The 19,999-nt window shown below is 31.9% G+C and overlaps 1 protein-coding gene across 1 annotated transcript in view; it reads right to left on the bottom strand.

Annotated features, from left to right (window-relative positions):
* Positions 1-19,999, bottom strand: part of Myo31DF (Unconventional myosin ID) — a 185,458-nt gene that overhangs the window by 86,263 nt on the left and 79,196 nt on the right. Inside the window, exons 4-8 of the mRNA XM_035366471.2 lie at positions 18,741-18,906; positions 16,285-16,434; positions 12,786-12,905; positions 9,047-9,250; positions 327-472 (exon numbers count right to left, since the gene is read on the bottom strand). Of these exons, the coding sequence (XP_035222362.1) occupies positions 327-472; positions 9,047-9,250; positions 12,786-12,905; positions 16,285-16,434; positions 18,741-18,906 (786 nt within the window). The remainder of the gene's footprint in view (positions 1-326; positions 473-9,046; positions 9,251-12,785; positions 12,906-16,284; positions 16,435-18,740; positions 18,907-19,999) is intronic.

The raw sequence follows: 19,999 nt of genomic DNA, 5'->3' as shown, positions 1-19,999 counted from the left end.
CAGTCCCCATGTCTGTGTTGGGGCCTGTTCTGTCTTTCTTAAGCCGTTATAATGTACCCAATTACCTTATTTTTTCTCATTAAATTTCATTGTTATTTGCTATATGTCTATCTCAATTAAGATTGCTGTTTTTTTAGTTAAAGCTATTGATTCTCTCTTACGCATGTGTTACTCACATCTACCTCAGCATCTTTTATATTTCTTCACCCAAGAAACTAAAAATATGACCTGCTACAAATTTATAAGAGCTATAATCAAGATAATTAGTTATCATGTCACATGCAACAACTTTTTAAAATAAAAGTATTGTGTATATTTTTTCTTACCTGTTAGTTTCAAATATTTCAAATCCATATATGTCTAAAACACCCATCACTGTATTGTTCTTTTTCAAGCTGTGACCATTGGTCTCTACTTCAATGGATTCATTGATACGTGACACAATAAAGGAAAATAATCTGTCATAGATAGCCTACAATAAAACAGACACATTTTGATAAGGATTACAAAAAATATTCCAGTATGATGGTAGATCTCATAGCCTAGCAGATTTCAACTTTTTTCTCCTTTAAAAAGACATAATATCTATTTTATACAGAAAAGGAAAAAGCGAAAGATTATTAACTCTTTTAATGCAGCTGAACCAAAGCAATTTCTCTTGTTCTCAATATATGTAAAGAAAGTAGCATGTTTTCATTATTTGTAAGAACACATCCGAAACTCACGATGAAACAGACCTATTTCAGGAAATATAAGCATAGAAGTAATTTCATTATACCACACTCACTAGATTTCTTTAAAATGTATTAAGTAAATTAAGTAAAACAAACTAGCCCAAAAAATTAGGTGTCAAAAACAAAGTTTTATTTTTATAATTATCAGAAATGTATTAAATAAAAGTACTGATAAAATAATCAATAGCCATTTAAATAATGGTACCATTTAAATCACAGAAACTATCTCTTCTTCATAGCTATGCATCATTAAAGGAGAACATTTACTTTCTATTCAAATATCTATATCTTCATCTTTTTCTACAGCATCTTGATTTCTCCAACTTGTTTGATCCAAAATATCAATATTTTTTTATTATTTAAGTTCTTTGGAAGACCTGTATACACTTCACAATATGAAAGGAAAAGAAATAGAATTTATTTAAAGAAATAGAAATTTTTGTCTAAGTTTTACAACCTAATTTACTCCTTATAGCAATAATTCCTACATTTTCTTAAATTCCTTACATAATTTTTTTTTTTTTTTTTTTTTTTTTTTTGTCACAGCAATGATTTCAAACTCTGAATTGAAAACACACTTAACTAATTATTTATAATCTTGTGACATAATAATTTACATTTTTTATTTTATGCACATTTTATTGATATTAACTATGTATTCTAACATCCAAGCTTCAATTATCATAGTTCTCCAGATGGACACACTGTTCTTGTTAGCAATGATCCTTCAATGCAGCAATTTGGATTTGTTATACAGTCAAAAGTCGTTAATTTGGATACCCATAATCCAGAGTGATCTATAATCCGGACCTCAAAGCTCCAAACTTTCTGCGCAAGTGTCGTGTTGTACGGCGGCGCACAATGAATTGGAAGTTGATCTGTCAGCACTATCCTTATCTTCAGGGCAGATGTTTTTATTTTATTCGGCTTATAATTCCTTACTAAATGTAGTACTTCATCTCGATGTACTCCGTCTTTGATATGATTTAAATCAAATTCCTCCTCATTATGATTAGCTTCCGATAGTGAAGAAAGTGACACAGAGGTTATTGAAAACGATTGACAAATTAATCGGTATTCTGGACACAGCAATTATAGGACTTGAACAGCGGAAGTTTGTAACTGAACAAGAAATTATGTCTGTTTATAGAATTAAAGAGAAAATATTAGCACAAAAAACGAAGTAACAAACAACTTACATTGAAAGAAATGTTTAATAAAGTAAACAAATAAATATTAAGCTTTTTTTTAAAATTTTGATACCCTTTAGATCATAATTGTTCTTTATTTCATAAATTATGGTTTCATATTTTTAATTTTATAATTTTTGCATGCCATCTTACCAGATTTAAACTGATGATCTATAATCTAGAAAAATGGATAATCTGGAATCGCCGAAGTCCCGATGAGTCCGGATTAATGACTTTTGACTGTATTATGGGTATTTCCCTGATATTCTTAAAAATAAAGCAATTAATTAATATGAACACTCTAGTAATATAGTAATGTCTGACCTTCAAGTAACAGACCTTTCAGATGTGAATAGAACCACGCATAAATAATTTTCAATACACATTAATTTGTTTTCAGTTTATTTTTAAAAACAGTATTGGTAAAGGGAGAAATTTTTTGTTGCCTACATTTTGATAATGTTTGTTTAATCCATTACAGCAAAGCATTCAAGGGTTATCGATGTAATAGAAGAAATTCATTCTTGGAGAATTTTATGAAGAAAACTGCCTTGTATTCACATTACACACATGAAAAGAGCCATGCAGCCTCTGTTTACTAAAACATTGTTGTTCGCTGCCACGCCTATCGAATTAATTTCTACCTTTTCGTTGCCCTGCGTTGGCAACATGCTTTTGAGATTTGTCGTTCGTAGGATTCGGTCGCTAAAAGCGTAGCTGGCCTGTAACAGTTGTAATTATTATTTTATGCTTATCTGTACTTCTGAATTATTACTAAATGTTTACGTGTGAATGTTATATTATTAAATGTATTCAGTTTGGTTGAAATAGACCGAGAGTGACTGAATTTATTAAGTATAATCAAAGTCGAAACTGCGTCATCCATGTCGGCGCCATTCTAATACAAGGTACGTAAACATCATTTGGAGGCACGCCGACGAGATCATATCAAGAATTCGTCAGCAGTTAAAATACAGATAAGTGAAGATTTTTTAGTTCGATTTACATCTAAATTTGATTCTTGAAGTTTTATATCTATTTTGTATTGATTTTGATTTTGAACTTGAATGCTTCGATTACTTATTATGGATCAAGCTACTGTCATTAGATTGCGTGGTAGGGCAAAAGCGGCCTTCACAAGGCTTCAGAATACTATTTCTTCCGATTTATCTAAAAATGAAGTAATTTTGCATCTGGAGCGCTTGGAGAGGATTTACTCAGATTTTGATAAATTTGATGCCCAATTACCAGAAGAACAATTAGAAATTGAAGATTTTGAATCGAAGTATTTTAGTTTGAAACTTCAGTATCAAAATTTATTAGATGTAGTAAATGCGGCTAATTTGCCAAATGTTACAGGAAATTCTAATATTAGTAACTTTAAGTTACCTAAGTTGAATATTCCTATTTTTTCTGGTAACTTTAATGACTGGATGAATTTTAAAGATTTGTTTGTTGCAACAGTGCATAATACTTCTTTATCGAATATACAGAAATTTCAGTATTTAATCGGATCACTTGCTGATGAACCAGCTTCTATAATTAAACATATTCCGTTATCAAATAATTCTTATGAAGAAGCATGGGCAAAATTGCTCGCTAGGTACGATAAAAAGAAACAAATCGTACAATCGTTAATTAAAACATTAATGGATCAAAAATGTATTTCACAGGTTGATAATGTTAATTTACGGCAATTAGCTGATACTTCCGATGAAGTTATCAGAGGTTTAAAAGCTCTTGGTGACAAAGCAACTTCTAGGGATCCATGGTTAATATTTATGTTGCTTCAAAAGGTAGATTCAGAAACTCGAAAGTTATGGGCACAGAAAACAGCGGAAGATGATTTTCCTACATTGGAATCATTTTTTGAATTTTTAAATTTAAGGTGTTCTTCTCTCGAAATTATCATAAATAAAGAAGCGGAAGCTAAAGTTGTTGATAAAAATAGTAATGTTAGTTCTAAAACATTACAGAATTCTAAATTTAGTAATACTAAATGTTCGAAATGTAACGGACTTCATGCGTTATATAAATGCGTTAAATTTAAGAATTTGGATGTTACTGCTAGAAAGAACTTTGTATGGAAACGAGGATTGTGTTTTTTATGTTTAAATTCACATCTAATCAAAAACTGTAATTCACAGTTAAAGTGTAATTTGTGTAATTCAAAAACACATAATAGTTTGTTGCATGAACATATTAAAGCTAACAATGTACAGCTTTTAAAAGCGCCAAATGAAAACGAAAGCACTCCAGAGTGAATTTCGAATGAATCATGCGAGGATCAAGGTCAGGTAGTCAGTAATACGATTCAAAATTGCAACTCGGCGATTTTGCCTACAGTTCTTGCACTCGCATTTTCATCCAGTGGCGAAGCTATCGAAATTAAATTATTATTGGATTCCGGAACTGAAAGTTCGTTTATTTCTGAACGAGCTGTTCGAAGATTAGGATTAAAAAGAAAAAATCAAAGGTTACTTTTGCGTGGAATTGGCGGAGTGCCAGCTTCCATAACTCGTGGTTTTGTTGATTTTAAAATTCAGTCAAAGGTAAATAATCAAGTAATTGATGTTAACGCATACATTTTGGATAGGTTAACTTTGCCATTGCCGGAACAAGTGATTAATGTAAAGCATATAGAATACATTAAATCTATTCCGTTAGCGGATCCGAATTTTGCTCAACCCAAAGAAATTGATTTGATTTTAGGAGCTGGTTATTTTTTCTCCATTTTAAGATGTGGCCAAATATATGGTTCGAAAAATGAGCCTGTAGCTCAAAATACAATTTTCAGTTGGGTGATTGCTGGGAAGGTCGGAAATAATATGGAAGGCCCAAAAACAGCAAATGCACACTTCATAAAGTTAGAAGATAATATAAATATTGATTACGAACTTAAACGTTTCTGGGAAATGGAGGATATTATCGATGTTGGGAAGAAGGAATTTCTGACAACTGAGGAACAATTTTGTGAATCACATTTTCAAAACACTCATGCTGTTAATTCAGATGGGCGATTTGTCGTAAAACTTCCATTTTATAAATCGCATTTGAAGTTGGGTGATTCAAAACCGGCAGCAATTTCTAGGTTGCATTCCATGGAACGAAAATTCAAAGATAATCCGGAATTTGAAAAACAGTATAAAGATTTCATACGTGAATATGAACAGTTAGGACATATGACTGTGATTAATGATGATTTATCTAACAGATCGGATATAGAAAAGTTTTATCTTCCTCATCATGCGGTAATTAAACCTTCTAGCACAACGACAAAATTAAGAGTAGTTTTTGATGCATCCTGCAAATCTGAAAATGGTATATCATTGAATTCTCTTTTAGGGGTAGGTCCGAAATTACAAAGAGATATTTTTGAGATTTTGATTAATTTTCGATTTCCTAAAATTGTTTTCACAGCCGATGTGGAGAAGATGTATCGTCAGGTGATGGTAGCCCTGAAGATCAGAATTATCAATTAATACTTTGGAGATACAATTCCAATGATAAAATGCGCACGTACAAGTTGAAAACAGTTACTTATGGTCTTTCCTCTGCTTCATTTTTAGCAACTCGATGTCTGAAGCAGATAGCTTTAGAGTCTAAAGAGGAATCAGATGTATCTCGTATATTGCAAGAGGATATGTATATGGACGACTTATTGTCGGGTGCAAATACAGTTGATGATGCAGTATTTGTCTGCAAGAAAATATCTTCAATTTTACATGCACGTGATTTTGATTTGAGGAAGTGGAATTCAAATTCTGTCGAATTCTTAACTGAATTTAAGGAACATTGTTCATTGAATTCTGATTTTGAGATATCTCCTAATTCGAGTTCGAAAGTCTTAGGACTTTTTTGGAATTCAACTACTGATACCTTCAGTTTTAAAGCTACACTGCACATCAACGCACCTATAACAAAAAGACGCATATTAGCAGAATCTGCTCCCATTTTCGATCCTTTAGGTCTCTTATCTCCTTGCACTATATTGATTAAAATATTCTATCAAAAACTATGGTTGGTTAAAGGCGACTGGGATTCAGTTGTTCCCCAGCATATCTCAGATGATTGGTTTAAATTTCAAGAGACATTCAATCAAATCAATAATTGTGAAATTCCGAGATGTGTCATACTTACAACGGACAGTGTTATCCAACTACATGGATTTTCTGATGCATCTTCGCAGGCTTATGCAGCAGCCATTTACTGTCGCCAAAGGTGCAATGGTACGGTTAAGGTTAATCTTTTGGTATCAAAGACTAAAGTCGCGCCTATAAAGCAAGTATCCATTCCTCGATTAGAACTCTGTGCTGCGTATTTGTTGACCAGATTAATGCGATCTCTATTGAACATTTTAAAGAAGTTTGATTTTGAAATCTTTGCGTGGACGGATTCCAAGGTAGTTCTGTCTTGGCTATCAGCTCATCCACGTAAGTGGAAAACTTTTGTGGCAAACAGAACATCTCAAATCATAGAAGTGATAACTATTAAACATTGGAATCATGTTCCCTCTAAACAGAATCCTGCAGACATTGCTTCTCGTGGTATTGAACCTCAACTCCTACCAAATTGTACTTTGTGGTGGAATGGTCCACCATGGTTGCGTCAGGAAGAGGAAAAATGGCCTGAATATGAATTAAAATCTGAAGATGATGCTGAAGTAAAGGCCGAACAAAGATCTGATCCTATTTTTATTTCTCATATACGTGAATCGAATGATTTATTAGCTAATTTGTTCGAGCATTATTCTTCGCGTTGTAAAATTGTTCGTATTCTGGCTTACTGCCAAAGATTTATTACTAATTGCAAGAAGCATCATGTTACTCAGAACATTTCACGTAGTGGCATTAACTCTAGCTGCCTTATGCCACTAACATTTCTAGAGATTCGAGTAGCAAAAAAATTCATTATTCGTTGGATTCAGAATCATTATTTCAAAGATGATTTACAATGTGTTAAAGAAGAGAAACCTTTACCCAAGAAGAGCCAACTACGTTCTTTGTATCCATTTGTAGATAAAGATGGTCTCTTACAGGTGGGAGGACGTCTTCGAAATTCATCTTTAGCATTTAACATCAAACATCCTGTCATACTTCCTTCTCGACATAAATTTAGCGAATTACTAGTGAAAGAACTTCATATTACTTACCTTCAGGCTGGTCCTTCGTTATTATCACACCTCATCAGACAATCTTACTGGATAATTGGAGGGAAGAAACTGATACGCAGTTGTGTCAACCATTGCTGAATATGTCATCGATTTAAAGCTGCTTCAAATCCGCAATTGATGGGTGACTTACCTGAACATCGTGTGACTTTGGAACGACCTTTTTACGCATCTGGTGTGGATTACGCTGGTCCTATTACCATGAAATTTAATAAGGGTCGTGGCTCTAAAACAACGAAAGGCTATATAACTCTGTTTGTTTGCTTGTCGACTAAAGCTGTGCATATAGAAGCAGTCAGTGACCTGACGGCAGACTCGTTTATCACTGCACTTAGACGTTTCATTTCACGTCGCGGTGCACCACGGCACATTTACAGTGACAACGGTACCAATTTTGTGGGAGCATGCAAAAACTACAAGAACTAAATCAGATTTGGTCTTCCTTGTATGCAACGGAATCGGTTTCCCGAGAACTAACTAAGTCATCTATTGAATGGCATTTTATACCGCCTGCTTCGCCCCACTTCGGAGGAATATGGGAAGCCGGCATTCGCTCAGCGAAATTTCATCTGAGAAGAGTATTGAAAGAGACTCTTTTAACCTACGAAGAGTTGTCAACACTACTTACCCAGATCGAGGCTATTTTGAATTCACGTCCACTTACTTACGTGAACGATACTGATATTGACTGTATTAATGTTTTAACCCCTTCTCATTTCATTACAGGTGATACTTTAACTTCCTTTCCAGAGAGCCATCAGAATTTACGCACAAGGAGTTCTAGGTGGGAACTTGTACAGAATCTACGCCTGGGATTCTGGAAGCGATGGAAAAAGGAATACTTGACTTCGCTTCAGCAGAGATCCAAGTGGCAGTACAACAGACCCAATCTAAAAATCGACATGGTGGTTCTTATCATCGAAGATGGATCTCCACCGCTAGCTTGGCCTATTGGACGGATCATCGATGTCCATCCGGGTAAGGACGGCTTGGCTCGCGTAGCCACTGTCAAAACTAAAACTGGTGTTTTCAAGAGAGGAATTAATAAACTTTCACCTTTGCCTGTGTATCAGGACTAAACCTGATAGGGTGGGAGTATGTTCGCTGCCACGCCTATCGAATTAATATCTACCTTTTCGTTGCCCTGCATTGGCAACATGCTTTTGAGATTTGTCGTTCGTAGGATTCGGTCGCTAAAAGCGTAGCTGGCCTGTAACAGTTGTAATTATTATTTTATGCTTATCTGTACTTCTGAATTATTACTAAATGTTTATGTGTGAATGTTATATTATTAAATGTATTCAGTTTGGTTGAAATAGACCGAGAGTGACTGAATTTATTAAGTATAATCAAAGTCGAAACTGCGTCATCCATGTCGGCGCCATTCTAATACGAGGTACGTAAACAATTGTTCTGCAAGGCTTAACTACTGAAGATGCTGTGGGATAGTGATCCAAAATGATACTGAAGTATCTAATTATTCTATTTGACCCCTGGATGTTCAATTGAATTAGAAAGGAAAAAATAAACTAATTATTAATAAACATTGTCATAGATGTCCAACTTTTGGAATAGCTGTATTTATCAGGAACCTGAGATTGCAAAAACATTATTGCTACTGTTTGCAGTTTGATGCATAACTGTCTTTGCAATAAACATACAATAATCTTTCAGGCAAAAAATCTTCACTCACATACATATTGATATGTATTGAGTTATATGGTTCTGTGTAACTTCTGATACGCTGGAACACACTGGTTACTTTTTTCACAAGGTTTTTTTTTTTTTTTTTTTTTTTTTTTTTTTTTTTTTTTTTTAATGCAGAGTTGAAGGATGGAATGAAAACTATCTCATAAATTCAAGTAATGCTTACTTTAACCACAATTAATTAATTATTACAAAAAACAAAAATGATAAAAGAGGTTACAGAAATGTTCTTAAAAGTCAATCACCTTAGCAAAAGCATCCCTGCCATAAACTGCTTCTGATACAGTATGAACTTTCTCCATAACTTCACCTCTGGCAGCAATGACACGCTGGCACAAAGCTTTTTCAAGATGATCATGTGATACACCCAAGCACTGTGCTACTGAAGTCAGCAAATTCTGATCTTTCACATACGTGAAATCATTTTCACTATCAAATTCGACATTTCCCTGAAAGAAGGTTAAAAAAAATCACTCTTGTCGAAAATACAGATACCATAAACTACTAAATTATTTTCATTCAAATTTAACATGATGATAAATGCATTAATTTATTTTTTAAAGCACTTGTTTTTTTTCATTCACATATTTTAAAAAACTATGCAAATGTACATAGTATTTATCAATCTTTTTATGAAGTTTAATTATAGCACATTTTGTTAACTTTTTAAGAGCTAATGAAAGTCCAGTTAGCAGAATAATACTAAGTAAGAAGAGCATAAAATCGCTATTGTGTTACTTGATATCAGTATAGTACCAAAACTACATTTCGTAAAAGCATTAAAACTTTAAATACATTTTTGCACTGAAATTGCTCTTTCACTAAATTATTTTCATGAAGAGAATTTGCAGGTAAATAAAGGAAGGTAACAGATAAACGTATTCAAAATATTATTGAAGTCATTAAAAGCTATCAACAATATACTTAGGAACACTTGAATGAAATGTCTAAAAAGTTACATTACAAAATCCAATTATTTTTATCTCACGAAACAAAAAGAGCTATATATGTACCAAAAAAATATGGCAAATAACAAATTTCCAAAAACTACTTTAACATAACATTTTATTCAGATCATTAAAATCCAGTCACAGAATATTTATTGCATATTTCCATGTATAAGGTGAGAAATTCTGGAGTATTATCCTAAAGATAAGTTATGATGATTGGCTTACATACAGATCTGCTAATCTCTTAAAAATCGTACATGCTTTTCCATTTGCTGGGCATAAGCGATAATTCACCAAATATGGCATTTTTTTATTACTTTAGTTTATATTTTTTAAGTTTATGTAAAAAATGGGTTTTAAATGTAATGAACTATTTATTTTAAGAAAATGAGTTATTTTCAAAATTGTTTATACTACTGGTTTGTTGCCTCATTACCAAAATGAAAAATCTGGTGTTGGTGAAATTTGCACCTAGCAAACTGAAAAATTCCAACACATGCACTAGAAATAATAACAGAATATCATAAATTATTAGTGCACATGAATTACATTAATATTTTAACTTACTTTTGAGGTGTTTTGAATGCAACCTTTATGCAAAAAGAAAATAAAGTCACAAATGAAAAAGAATGGAAAATATGTGCTAGTTTCAGATAGAGTTAAAACTATCCTTGTTGTCATCTGGCCTGGCATAGTGATCTGAATGGAAAGTATTCCACCTCTTTAAACTGGCTGGCTACATTTTTGTCTTCATGGAGACATGTTTGAAGGTTACAGGAATATAACCTATTTCGGCTAAGATGTGGGTTTTGGATTTGGGGTTTGAAGAAAAAATGCATTCTCAGAACGTACATGGACTGGCTTTTATTTGGAAATATACTGTATGCATTTTAACCAAAAACAGAACACTATTTTTACTATCTTTTGCTTTTTATATAAAATCATGTCCTGATAAAACCATAGTGATAATCTGATAAATAGCACATACATTTGTACATTTGAAGTTATTTAAGAGAACACACTCTTTGCTAATTTTGCCACTTTATTTATTATTATTGTTTAATATTTAACATTTAATCTATCCCCAAAAAGAAGATTAAAAATATGAAGCTGACAATGAGAAGATCTGATACATTAAACATTTTTCTACAACTCAAAAGAAGATACATTTTTGTGATTATTATATGCGTATTGGAAGTACCACAACACAATAAATAATAAAAATATTCTCAAGAAATGTTTTGAATACTTTTTACTGGGAAGATACACAGTACAGGACATTTTACTAGATTTTGCCCCATTTTTCCCCAACAGTTTTTAAACTAACAGACATACTTTAATATGCTTTTAAAATGAAAATAAGAAATTGTACTTTGGGAACTGGAATTTCATAACTAGTCTTCATTTGATGCATATTTTTATCTTGTGCTAATTTGCCACATTACAGCAATATTTACAATTAACAAACAAATTGGAAATATCTTTATTTCCAGCTAGACATTTCTAAATAACATCATGAAAAATCTGATTATTTGTTGTGATACATCTTCTCTTTCAGCATGTCCCATACGACAAAATCTAGAAAATAAGATCAGAAAATCTCTGTGGCCAATGCCCCACAGAATTTTCACTATCCTAAACAATACAAAGAGAGATAAATTACACCATCCCACTGAAAACAGTAATTAAAAAGTTTTTCATCATCCATCAGCTTCAGAAATTCATGGAAACTGTGGTGTCATGACAGAAGACACTACAACCCCAACTTTCTACCTCATACAGATATCTCAGGTGAAGTGTGGGGATTTAGTTTACATACATACTGCTATTTTGAAAACTCATGTGCCCACTTAGATGGAACTATGTTGTACTTTCACATTAAGCATGGTATTAAAATATGTACATTATTAATAAGCATATATATTTCATTACAGTTAAATACACATTATAAATATATACTTGATAATGTGGCCAATTCTGTGGGTTTTTAACGCTAGATGCAAATCAAACAGTCACAAAACATCAAAAAATTTCATTGAATTACATGAGCATTTTTCTACCATTTCTTCCAAGAGCTGCAAAATTTCTTTTAAAAAAGTTATTTGTTTATTCAGCAAAGTTAGTGAAGAATTGTTTGATAGTCTCCAAAGATCTCCAGACCATTCAGAGAAATCCGACTTGAGCTCAAGATATGAAAACTCAAGGGGGTTAAAATCTAGTGAATATGGGAGCTGACACAAAACAAACCCAGATATCTCAATAAATTTCTGCCAGATATTGATCAAAATGCGGGGAAAAGCATTATCATAACTGAAGGAAACAAACTCAACCACTGATTAGTTTTGAGTGCTTTGCTTCGATTTCTGCTTTTAAAACTGCCATTTGGGAACAGTAATTTTCCAAATTTATTGTCCGAATTGATGGCAATGATTCACATTATACTATTCCAAAATACTTATATTACATTATAATAAATATATTACAATAAAGCAGAGTATTATATTTTTTCCAGTTTTTACACTACTCGCCAATAAAATTTATTACATTATAAAAGAAAGCAATGAGAAAAATCATATTTAACTTACAAAATACATTAAAAATGGAAAGATGAAATTACTAGAATATCAAATAATTTTAAGGTACAGAACATGCAAAAATCAGTACTCCAATTACCTACTTCTGCAAACAATAACAGCTGTTACATAGTTGATTACAAATATTGCAGTCTATGCAATTCTATGCTTTTATGCTAAGAGTTCAGTTTACACTGGCTATCTGGTATTGTCATTCCAGTTTCTCTGCAACAATTAACAGTATGTTTTCAGCTGGTGAGAAATCTGGGGAATGCCCGGCCAACACAAGAATCAAGCTTCTTTTGCATTAAAGAAACTTTGCTAATTTGTGCTAATTTTTATGTGTTGCACTTGTTAATTTATTTAATATTACACTTCACAAATTTATTTACCTGAAATACCCTGTTCTGATAATTTCTTAAACATTTATTAAATCTAAAATAATATAACAAAGCACTTACTAACTGAAGAATAGCTGCAAGTATCCTCCATAAAGTTTCAGACTGTTGTTGATGAAAGCCTAAAATTTTCAAAGCATTACAAACATTCTTATGGTCTGTCTTGTCATTTATGGAATCCACCTTTATAAGGAAAATGCAAGTAACTTATAATTAATAATACTCATAAATTATATTCTCATTAATGCAATCAGAGATTTTAAACTTTAATACGTTTTAAAAGCTTAAACTTAAAAAAGGCTTAAGATAAGCCTTAGGCTTTCTTTAGATACAACACAGAGAAAATGAAATTGCACAATAAAATTTCTCAATACAAAAATAGCAGTCAAATGAAACTTGACAAAAGCCACTAAAAAGAAAGCACTGTGATGACATGTACGCTTCACCACAGGTATTACACGTTTTTTTACAAGCTGCAGTAGACAGTTGGCACCTCACACTTTGTTTCATGAGGTATTGACTAATTTTGAGTAAGCAACTGCTATGTGTGACAGAAACTTGCAAGAAAGAAAACAGGATGCAACTTGATTTCTCATAGCAAACGATTACATGGTGAAGGACATTCAGTGCAGAATAGAAGTTGCTTACAATCAGCATTGTTAAAAAATTTAAGGGACTGTTTTGATTCTGAAAATTTTTAAATGGCATACTAACTTTAAAGGATGAGCCACAAACAGGACAACCTCCTATCTTCTTCATGATAATCAGTATCCAGGGGGTTCATTAACTGGCAAGCTAATAAACAAAATAAATAACTAGTCAGTGTAGTTTGGTTTTGATTATGGCAAAGCACGGCTATCTGCCTAAAGGGGGCTCATATATATATGTTACACATAGGGAAGACCATGAAAACACCCATGCAGTCATCCTGTTGATCGCGATTTGAACCCTGGACCAAATTACCAGTGTTCAGTGACTTTACTGCTCGGTCACCGGCAGCCCTAGCCACCAGTGCAGTTGGCATAAACCATGGTGATAGCTCAACATTCTGCTTTATTGTAAGGTTTATACCCAGTATGCTCCATGAAACCCAATTGTGGAATAAAGAACATGGCACATATGCAGTTCAATGAACTATATCTGGACCACTATTCGTTCCATGATAATTTCTGATTACACAGCATGATACAAGCAAACATCTGTCATTAGTGACTTAGAATGTATCTTGTCAGCGTGCAACTCTAATATGTATGGTAATTTCCATTCATGCATAGCAAACAGCAGACCAATGAATTACATGCAATGTTGGTGTTTTTCTTTGATCACAATGGAACCAATGCTTTTTGTCCTAATGTATGACCACTGATGCTGATCAAGCCAAAAGGCATGGTTTCCTGATAATGGGTGTTATTCTTTTACCAGATAGCATAAAGCCTCCAAAGCATGCTAGTTACATTTTGTAAGCCAGTCTGATTGTCATATTGGTAAACGATGTTGGCTGCCATATCCTTCGGTCTAGATTCCAATCTCAGAAAAGGCTTGGATGTTTGTAAGCATATAGTATGTTTGCGATATAGAAGCATTTAAAATACATTTGTAAGCCAAAAGCTTTCTTGAGAAATCTGGTGGTAGGGGACAGAGGAGGAAAGCCTTTGGACTTGTTCCCTCAGGGATTCTTCAAAATTGAAATAGAGCTAGAGAATGTCATATTATCACCTGCATGAATGTCATACTGTCACCTATATGATGCCCATGCTAATGAGAGGGATAATCCTGTACTCGTTGTTATGGTAAAATTTGTGGAATTCTTCTGATGACATTGTCAGACAAGCGAGATAAATCATGAAACAACACACTGCAAATTCCTCTGCTCATCCAGTGCATACCCCTCATTCATTTTTCTCCACTTAATTCACAGATTTTTTAAAAGTTGGAGAAAGGTTTGAAGAGAATGTATCTTTGGGCAGACTAAAAAATGAAAAAGAGTGTGCAGCACTAGTTCCATTCACAGCTGCAAAATATTTCAATTGAGGCATCCATCACCTACACTAACATGAAAGAATGTACTGGCAGTAGTGAAGAGTCAGAATAGAAGATAAGTGTAGCCAGTGGTATAAAGTATTCATATTTCAATTAAGAAGTTTACACCAATTTCGTACGAGTGTCAAGATTTTCTACTCAAGTGACAGCTCATATATCAAAACTATCCCAACATCAAATTTCCATAAAATTGCCGGAGTGTTCAAAATACTTTCATTTAATGATTTCTTTAACATGTATTAAAAATTGTCAGGAAAAATAATGATTAATTATGTTTTCACAAACAACATGTATTAAAAATTGTCAGGAAAAATAATGATTAATATGTTTTCACAGGCAATAAGATAATAGTAATCATTTATTTATATTGATCATATTCCTATTACAATAATGGTCGTTTATTTATAGTAATTCCTATTATAATAGTGATCCTACTCCTGTTATAACAGTAATCATTTTTCATTTATAAACACTTACATGCATTGCCAATAATAAGACTGGTTGATCTTTTTTCTATAAAAATACATTTTCAAGAATACGACATAGATTCACAGTTAACTGTAATTAGAAAATCTACAATTTGAGGACTTTTCACACTGAAACTGCCATTGTAAAATAGTCTGAACATTAGTTCAATTGATACTAGATTATAACTTAGACATTTTACATTTACAGCTTATTAACAAAATATTTTTGTTTGAAAAGGAAAATTAAATAAATCTTCACTAGCTAATTAGAGTTGGGCATGCATTCTGCAAAAATTACCCATAAAGCTTTTCCAATTGATGAATTAAATTTCCTTGAAGATTTTCACATTCAAAACAACTTACCTTTTTTAATTGACATTAATTCCAACTTAGTTACACTTTAAGAATTCTAATAAGTTAGTTTTTCCTATTTCATTATTATTTCTTCATTAGATTGCACACCCCTTATCAGCATAAGATTTCCTTTCACTTTGCTCTCTTATCATCACTCCATCTATTTTGGAAAAGAGGAAAATTCAATTTCCTCCACACACCCAAAGAAGGGAAGGCCAGCATCTGATTGCCCTTGAAATCGATAGAATTTAATCCAAAATCTACACCAACTGCCCCCCTTTTTCTGTCTAATTTTGAAAATTACAGCTTGAATTATTGTTTAACTTTACTTTTATAAATATTGAATTAATATAAATAATACAAAAGAGCTTTCAATTTATTACCAAGCCTGAAATTAAATTTTCTATTGAAATTCAGTCATTCAATTATTTATAAATTTTAATCAATGAGGCAATAACTATTTTTTATTTTAAGTCATTACTTGTAAATTTAAAAAGTAATTAGTAGAGAGAAATTTCTTTAAATAAATACAAAATACCATTATCATGAACTCAAAAATCCATAACAGATTTTGAAAATACAAACATAGATTTTTTTTTAAATGACCTTAAGAACATAACTAAACGTTAGCTGAAAGGAAACAGGTTAAAAAATTCTAAATAAAAAGAGGATCACTAAAGTTTTTTTTTTTTTTTTTTTACCTTTGGACTACCTCCTTGTCGTGTGTAGTGATACGATAAAGGATCTCTTTTGATGCCATATTTTGATAACAAAGATTCTGGAGTTCCATACAAAAGTTGGTAAAAGGAATGAAAATTCCTTTCACCTTTCTGTTGAGCAACAACTCGGGACTATATTAAACAAAGAAATCACATATAATAAATGAAAAATGTAACTTAATTATATATTAATATGCTGATATTTATACACAAGTATTACATAATTCACAATTATTCCTCCATTTTAGAAGCTTTAACGTATTTCATATTTTCATGCAAATTAATAATAAGAAAAACAGCAGCAATAATTCTGAAGTTTTACCTTTTAAAATATTAATTACAATTAATATAATCACATATCAATAAAATAACAATATACAATTTCTGAAGTTATAATTCTGAAGTTTTACCTTTTAAAAGTAAAACAGTTACTTTCATAATCTATTATTTTATTGATATGTGGTTATATTAATTACAATTAATATAACCACATATCAATAAAATAGCAATATACAATTTACATCCAATCTTTTCACATCAACTGTCACAAATTATAACAGCAAAAATATTCTCACAAACAAAACTTTTCCCACAAAAAATTTCAACTGATTCTTTATATTGTGTTTCACACTTGTTTTTTTAAAAAAACAGTCATATTGTATTCATTATGCAAAATCTAGCTTGTTTTACCCAAACAAATACAAAAAAAAAAAAAAAATAAATAAATAAATAAATAAACGCAAAGAGCAATTTTTACTAAAAAATAGGAATTGCAAATGACTTAAAATTAAATTCAGAATATTCAAATAAACTTTTGCCTTATAGGTGTTTTTATGGGGCAAATGGAGAAAAAATTAAAGGAGACATGGTATAAAGTCACAACCTCTGGATTATAAGCAACTGCTTTATGCTTGCGCATTTGATATTTTTTCATAATAAAATGTGGTGAGTCCCAATCCTTAATTTTGCTTTGGCAATGATGCCCATTTGGGGAAGCATTCTTTATCATTTTCTTTCATCCTCATATGACGATTAACCTTTAGATGGTCATCAATAATGTCAACTTGCATTCCAGTTACGTACCATAACAGGCACAAAGCAATACAATTCATATAACAAATTTAGGAATGACAGACATTGTGCACATTTGGAAAGAAAGAATTGCTTATCTTGCAACTGCCAAAGGGTTAACATGCTGCAGCTTGAGAAATGATTCATACAGCAATGTCAATTTTTTTTTATTTTATTTTTAATATTAATAATTGAACAGAAAAGAGCATGGTAAGCTTTTATTTGACATTATGCTTGGCAATGATTACAGACTTCAGCTAACTGAACTTATGAAGTGTTGAGTACCTTAATGAGGAGAAATTTAACAGAAATTTCTTTCCATATGCAAAAAATAGATTTTGTTACTATTAGGAAATGTGATTACATTTAGTGCTGTACGAATTGGGAATAATTGATTTTTTATTCAGATAAGCCCAGGATTGGTGCCAGAGTTGTAGTGGCCACACAGGACAGCAGAATTTAGAGAAGGCAAAGTTTTCAGGCTGACCTTCTGAAGTTGATTATGTCAAAATTAAAGCCATAATTAAATCAAATAACCATACAACTCTGCGAGAGATTCCAAAAGGGTTAAATGGTCTGTTAATCAAACACAGCAACTGAAAATCACCTAAGATGTTCTAGACTCATTATGAAGCTCAATATTTGGGTTTCATACGACTTGAAAGAAATTCACTTAACACTACAAATCAATATTTGCACTACACATTTCAAACATAATACTATTGACCCTCTTTTGAAACAGATCATCATTTGTGATAAAAAAGGGGGGGATTGTAAGCAACCAAAGGATCAACTCAATTGTTTACTGCCAACAACCGGAGGAAGCAATCAAAAAGGGCAAAGATGACAAATCGCAAAAAAATTGTGTTCCACCATGACAGTGTAAGGCCTTATGCATCTTTACAACACATACAACATTCTTGAAGCTTAGTTGGGAATTTATGTTGGACCCCCCCCCATATATTTGTATTTCACCATTTGATTATCATTTATTTCAAAGTTTACAAAACTTCTTAAATTGTAAAAATTTCACTTACAGTATGACCTCAAATCACATTTGGTTCAATTTTTTGCCAATAATGATTTAAAGATCTATGAGCGAGGTATCAGGAAGTTACCACAAAGATGGGAAAAGATTATTGAACAGAATACAAGACATATGAGAGAATAAAATTAATTTTTATACAGAAAAACTGAGTTTTATTTCCCACTAAAAAAGCAAAATTACTTTCTTGCCAACCCGATACTTTCAGTTCTCTTATGTTTATAAAATTACACTCTATGGATACTTGTTCCTCCCCAATAATTGCAAAATGCAAAGGATTAAAGCATTTTTACTTGTATATGTTAATAAAATAGGAACTCACTTTTTCTAGTAAGTAGTTGCTTATATGTCCACCAAACGGATCACCTTTGAAATCAAAATTAATGTCCATATATTTACCAAAACGACTAGAATTATCATTTCTATTTGTCTTCGCATTTCCAAAAGCTTCTAATACACAATTAGACTGTAGCAAAATATTTTTAACCCTGAAAAGAAAACAATGTTTTTATCTGAATTAGTCTTCATTTAAGTTATTGTTAGACAATGAATACAAATATTTGCAATGAACATACATGCACTATTTTCCCGCTGTAAGAAAAAAGGCACACAACTAAATGGGGATACATCTATGAAGACAAATTCACATACACTTACTCAGAAATGATCATTACATAATCATTAATAGAAAATATCAGTTAATGAGAATTCAGATAGTGTTATCTTAAGTCTGAAATTTTTCTGAAAATAGTGGTAAAAACCAACATCTGGGGGGGGGGATGGAGAGGAAGGAGAAAATTTTTTTAAACAAAGGAATAACTCTAAAATAATATTTTAATAGAAATATAAAATAAAGTAAATGTTACACAAAGAAAATACATACATGAACAGAATATACTATCTTCTCATTCAGAAAGCAAATTGGATACATACACACTAAGCCACCACTGACATACGACTCACTCTGACTGACAGATAATATGTTGGTTGATATGATCGTATGTTAGCCACGTATTTATTAATAGCATTTTTTATATGAAACAGTATGTTAGTATTTTTTTAACCTTTGTGATATTTCTACTACTTTTAAAATATTTTCAGTTCTTATCTTTTATTTTTCAGTTTAGGTAATGCCAAATGTTGTGAGGTTAAATTAAAAGATTCTCTACATGCTTAATTTATTTATTATCCATACAGGTATTAAAAATACAAAACAACAGTGTTTCTGTTGCAAATACTGCTAAATAACACTAAAATAAATGCAATTTAAATAAAATACAAAATTAAAAAACAATCAAAAGTTATTGTAAAAATTAATAAAAATTTTAACTTTAAAAAAATCAGTTTTTAAGCTTTACTTGAGTTGGATTGTGGATTGTCACGGCCATGTTTTTGGGATGAGACAGATGTTTTCTTCACGAAGAACCTGCTAAGCTTAGTTTGAACAATTTCTTTTTATATTCATATGTCTTGTGATAATACACAGCATCTTGAACGATTACATTCAACCTCTTTAAATCATTCAGTACTACAGTCCATTGCTTTGATTCTGGTGAGAGCTTCCTGGCTTCTTCTGTCTCC

Source organism: Stegodyphus dumicola, chromosome 6, assembly GCF_044657685.1.
Source record: "Stegodyphus dumicola isolate Sdum_Otavi_A_Nest chromosome 6, ASM4465768v1".
NCBI lineage: Eukaryota > Metazoa > Arthropoda > Arachnida > Araneae > Eresidae > Stegodyphus > Stegodyphus dumicola.
The sequence above is the reverse complement of the archived record's forward strand: the minus strand, read 5'-3'. Positions and strand labels throughout refer to the sequence as shown.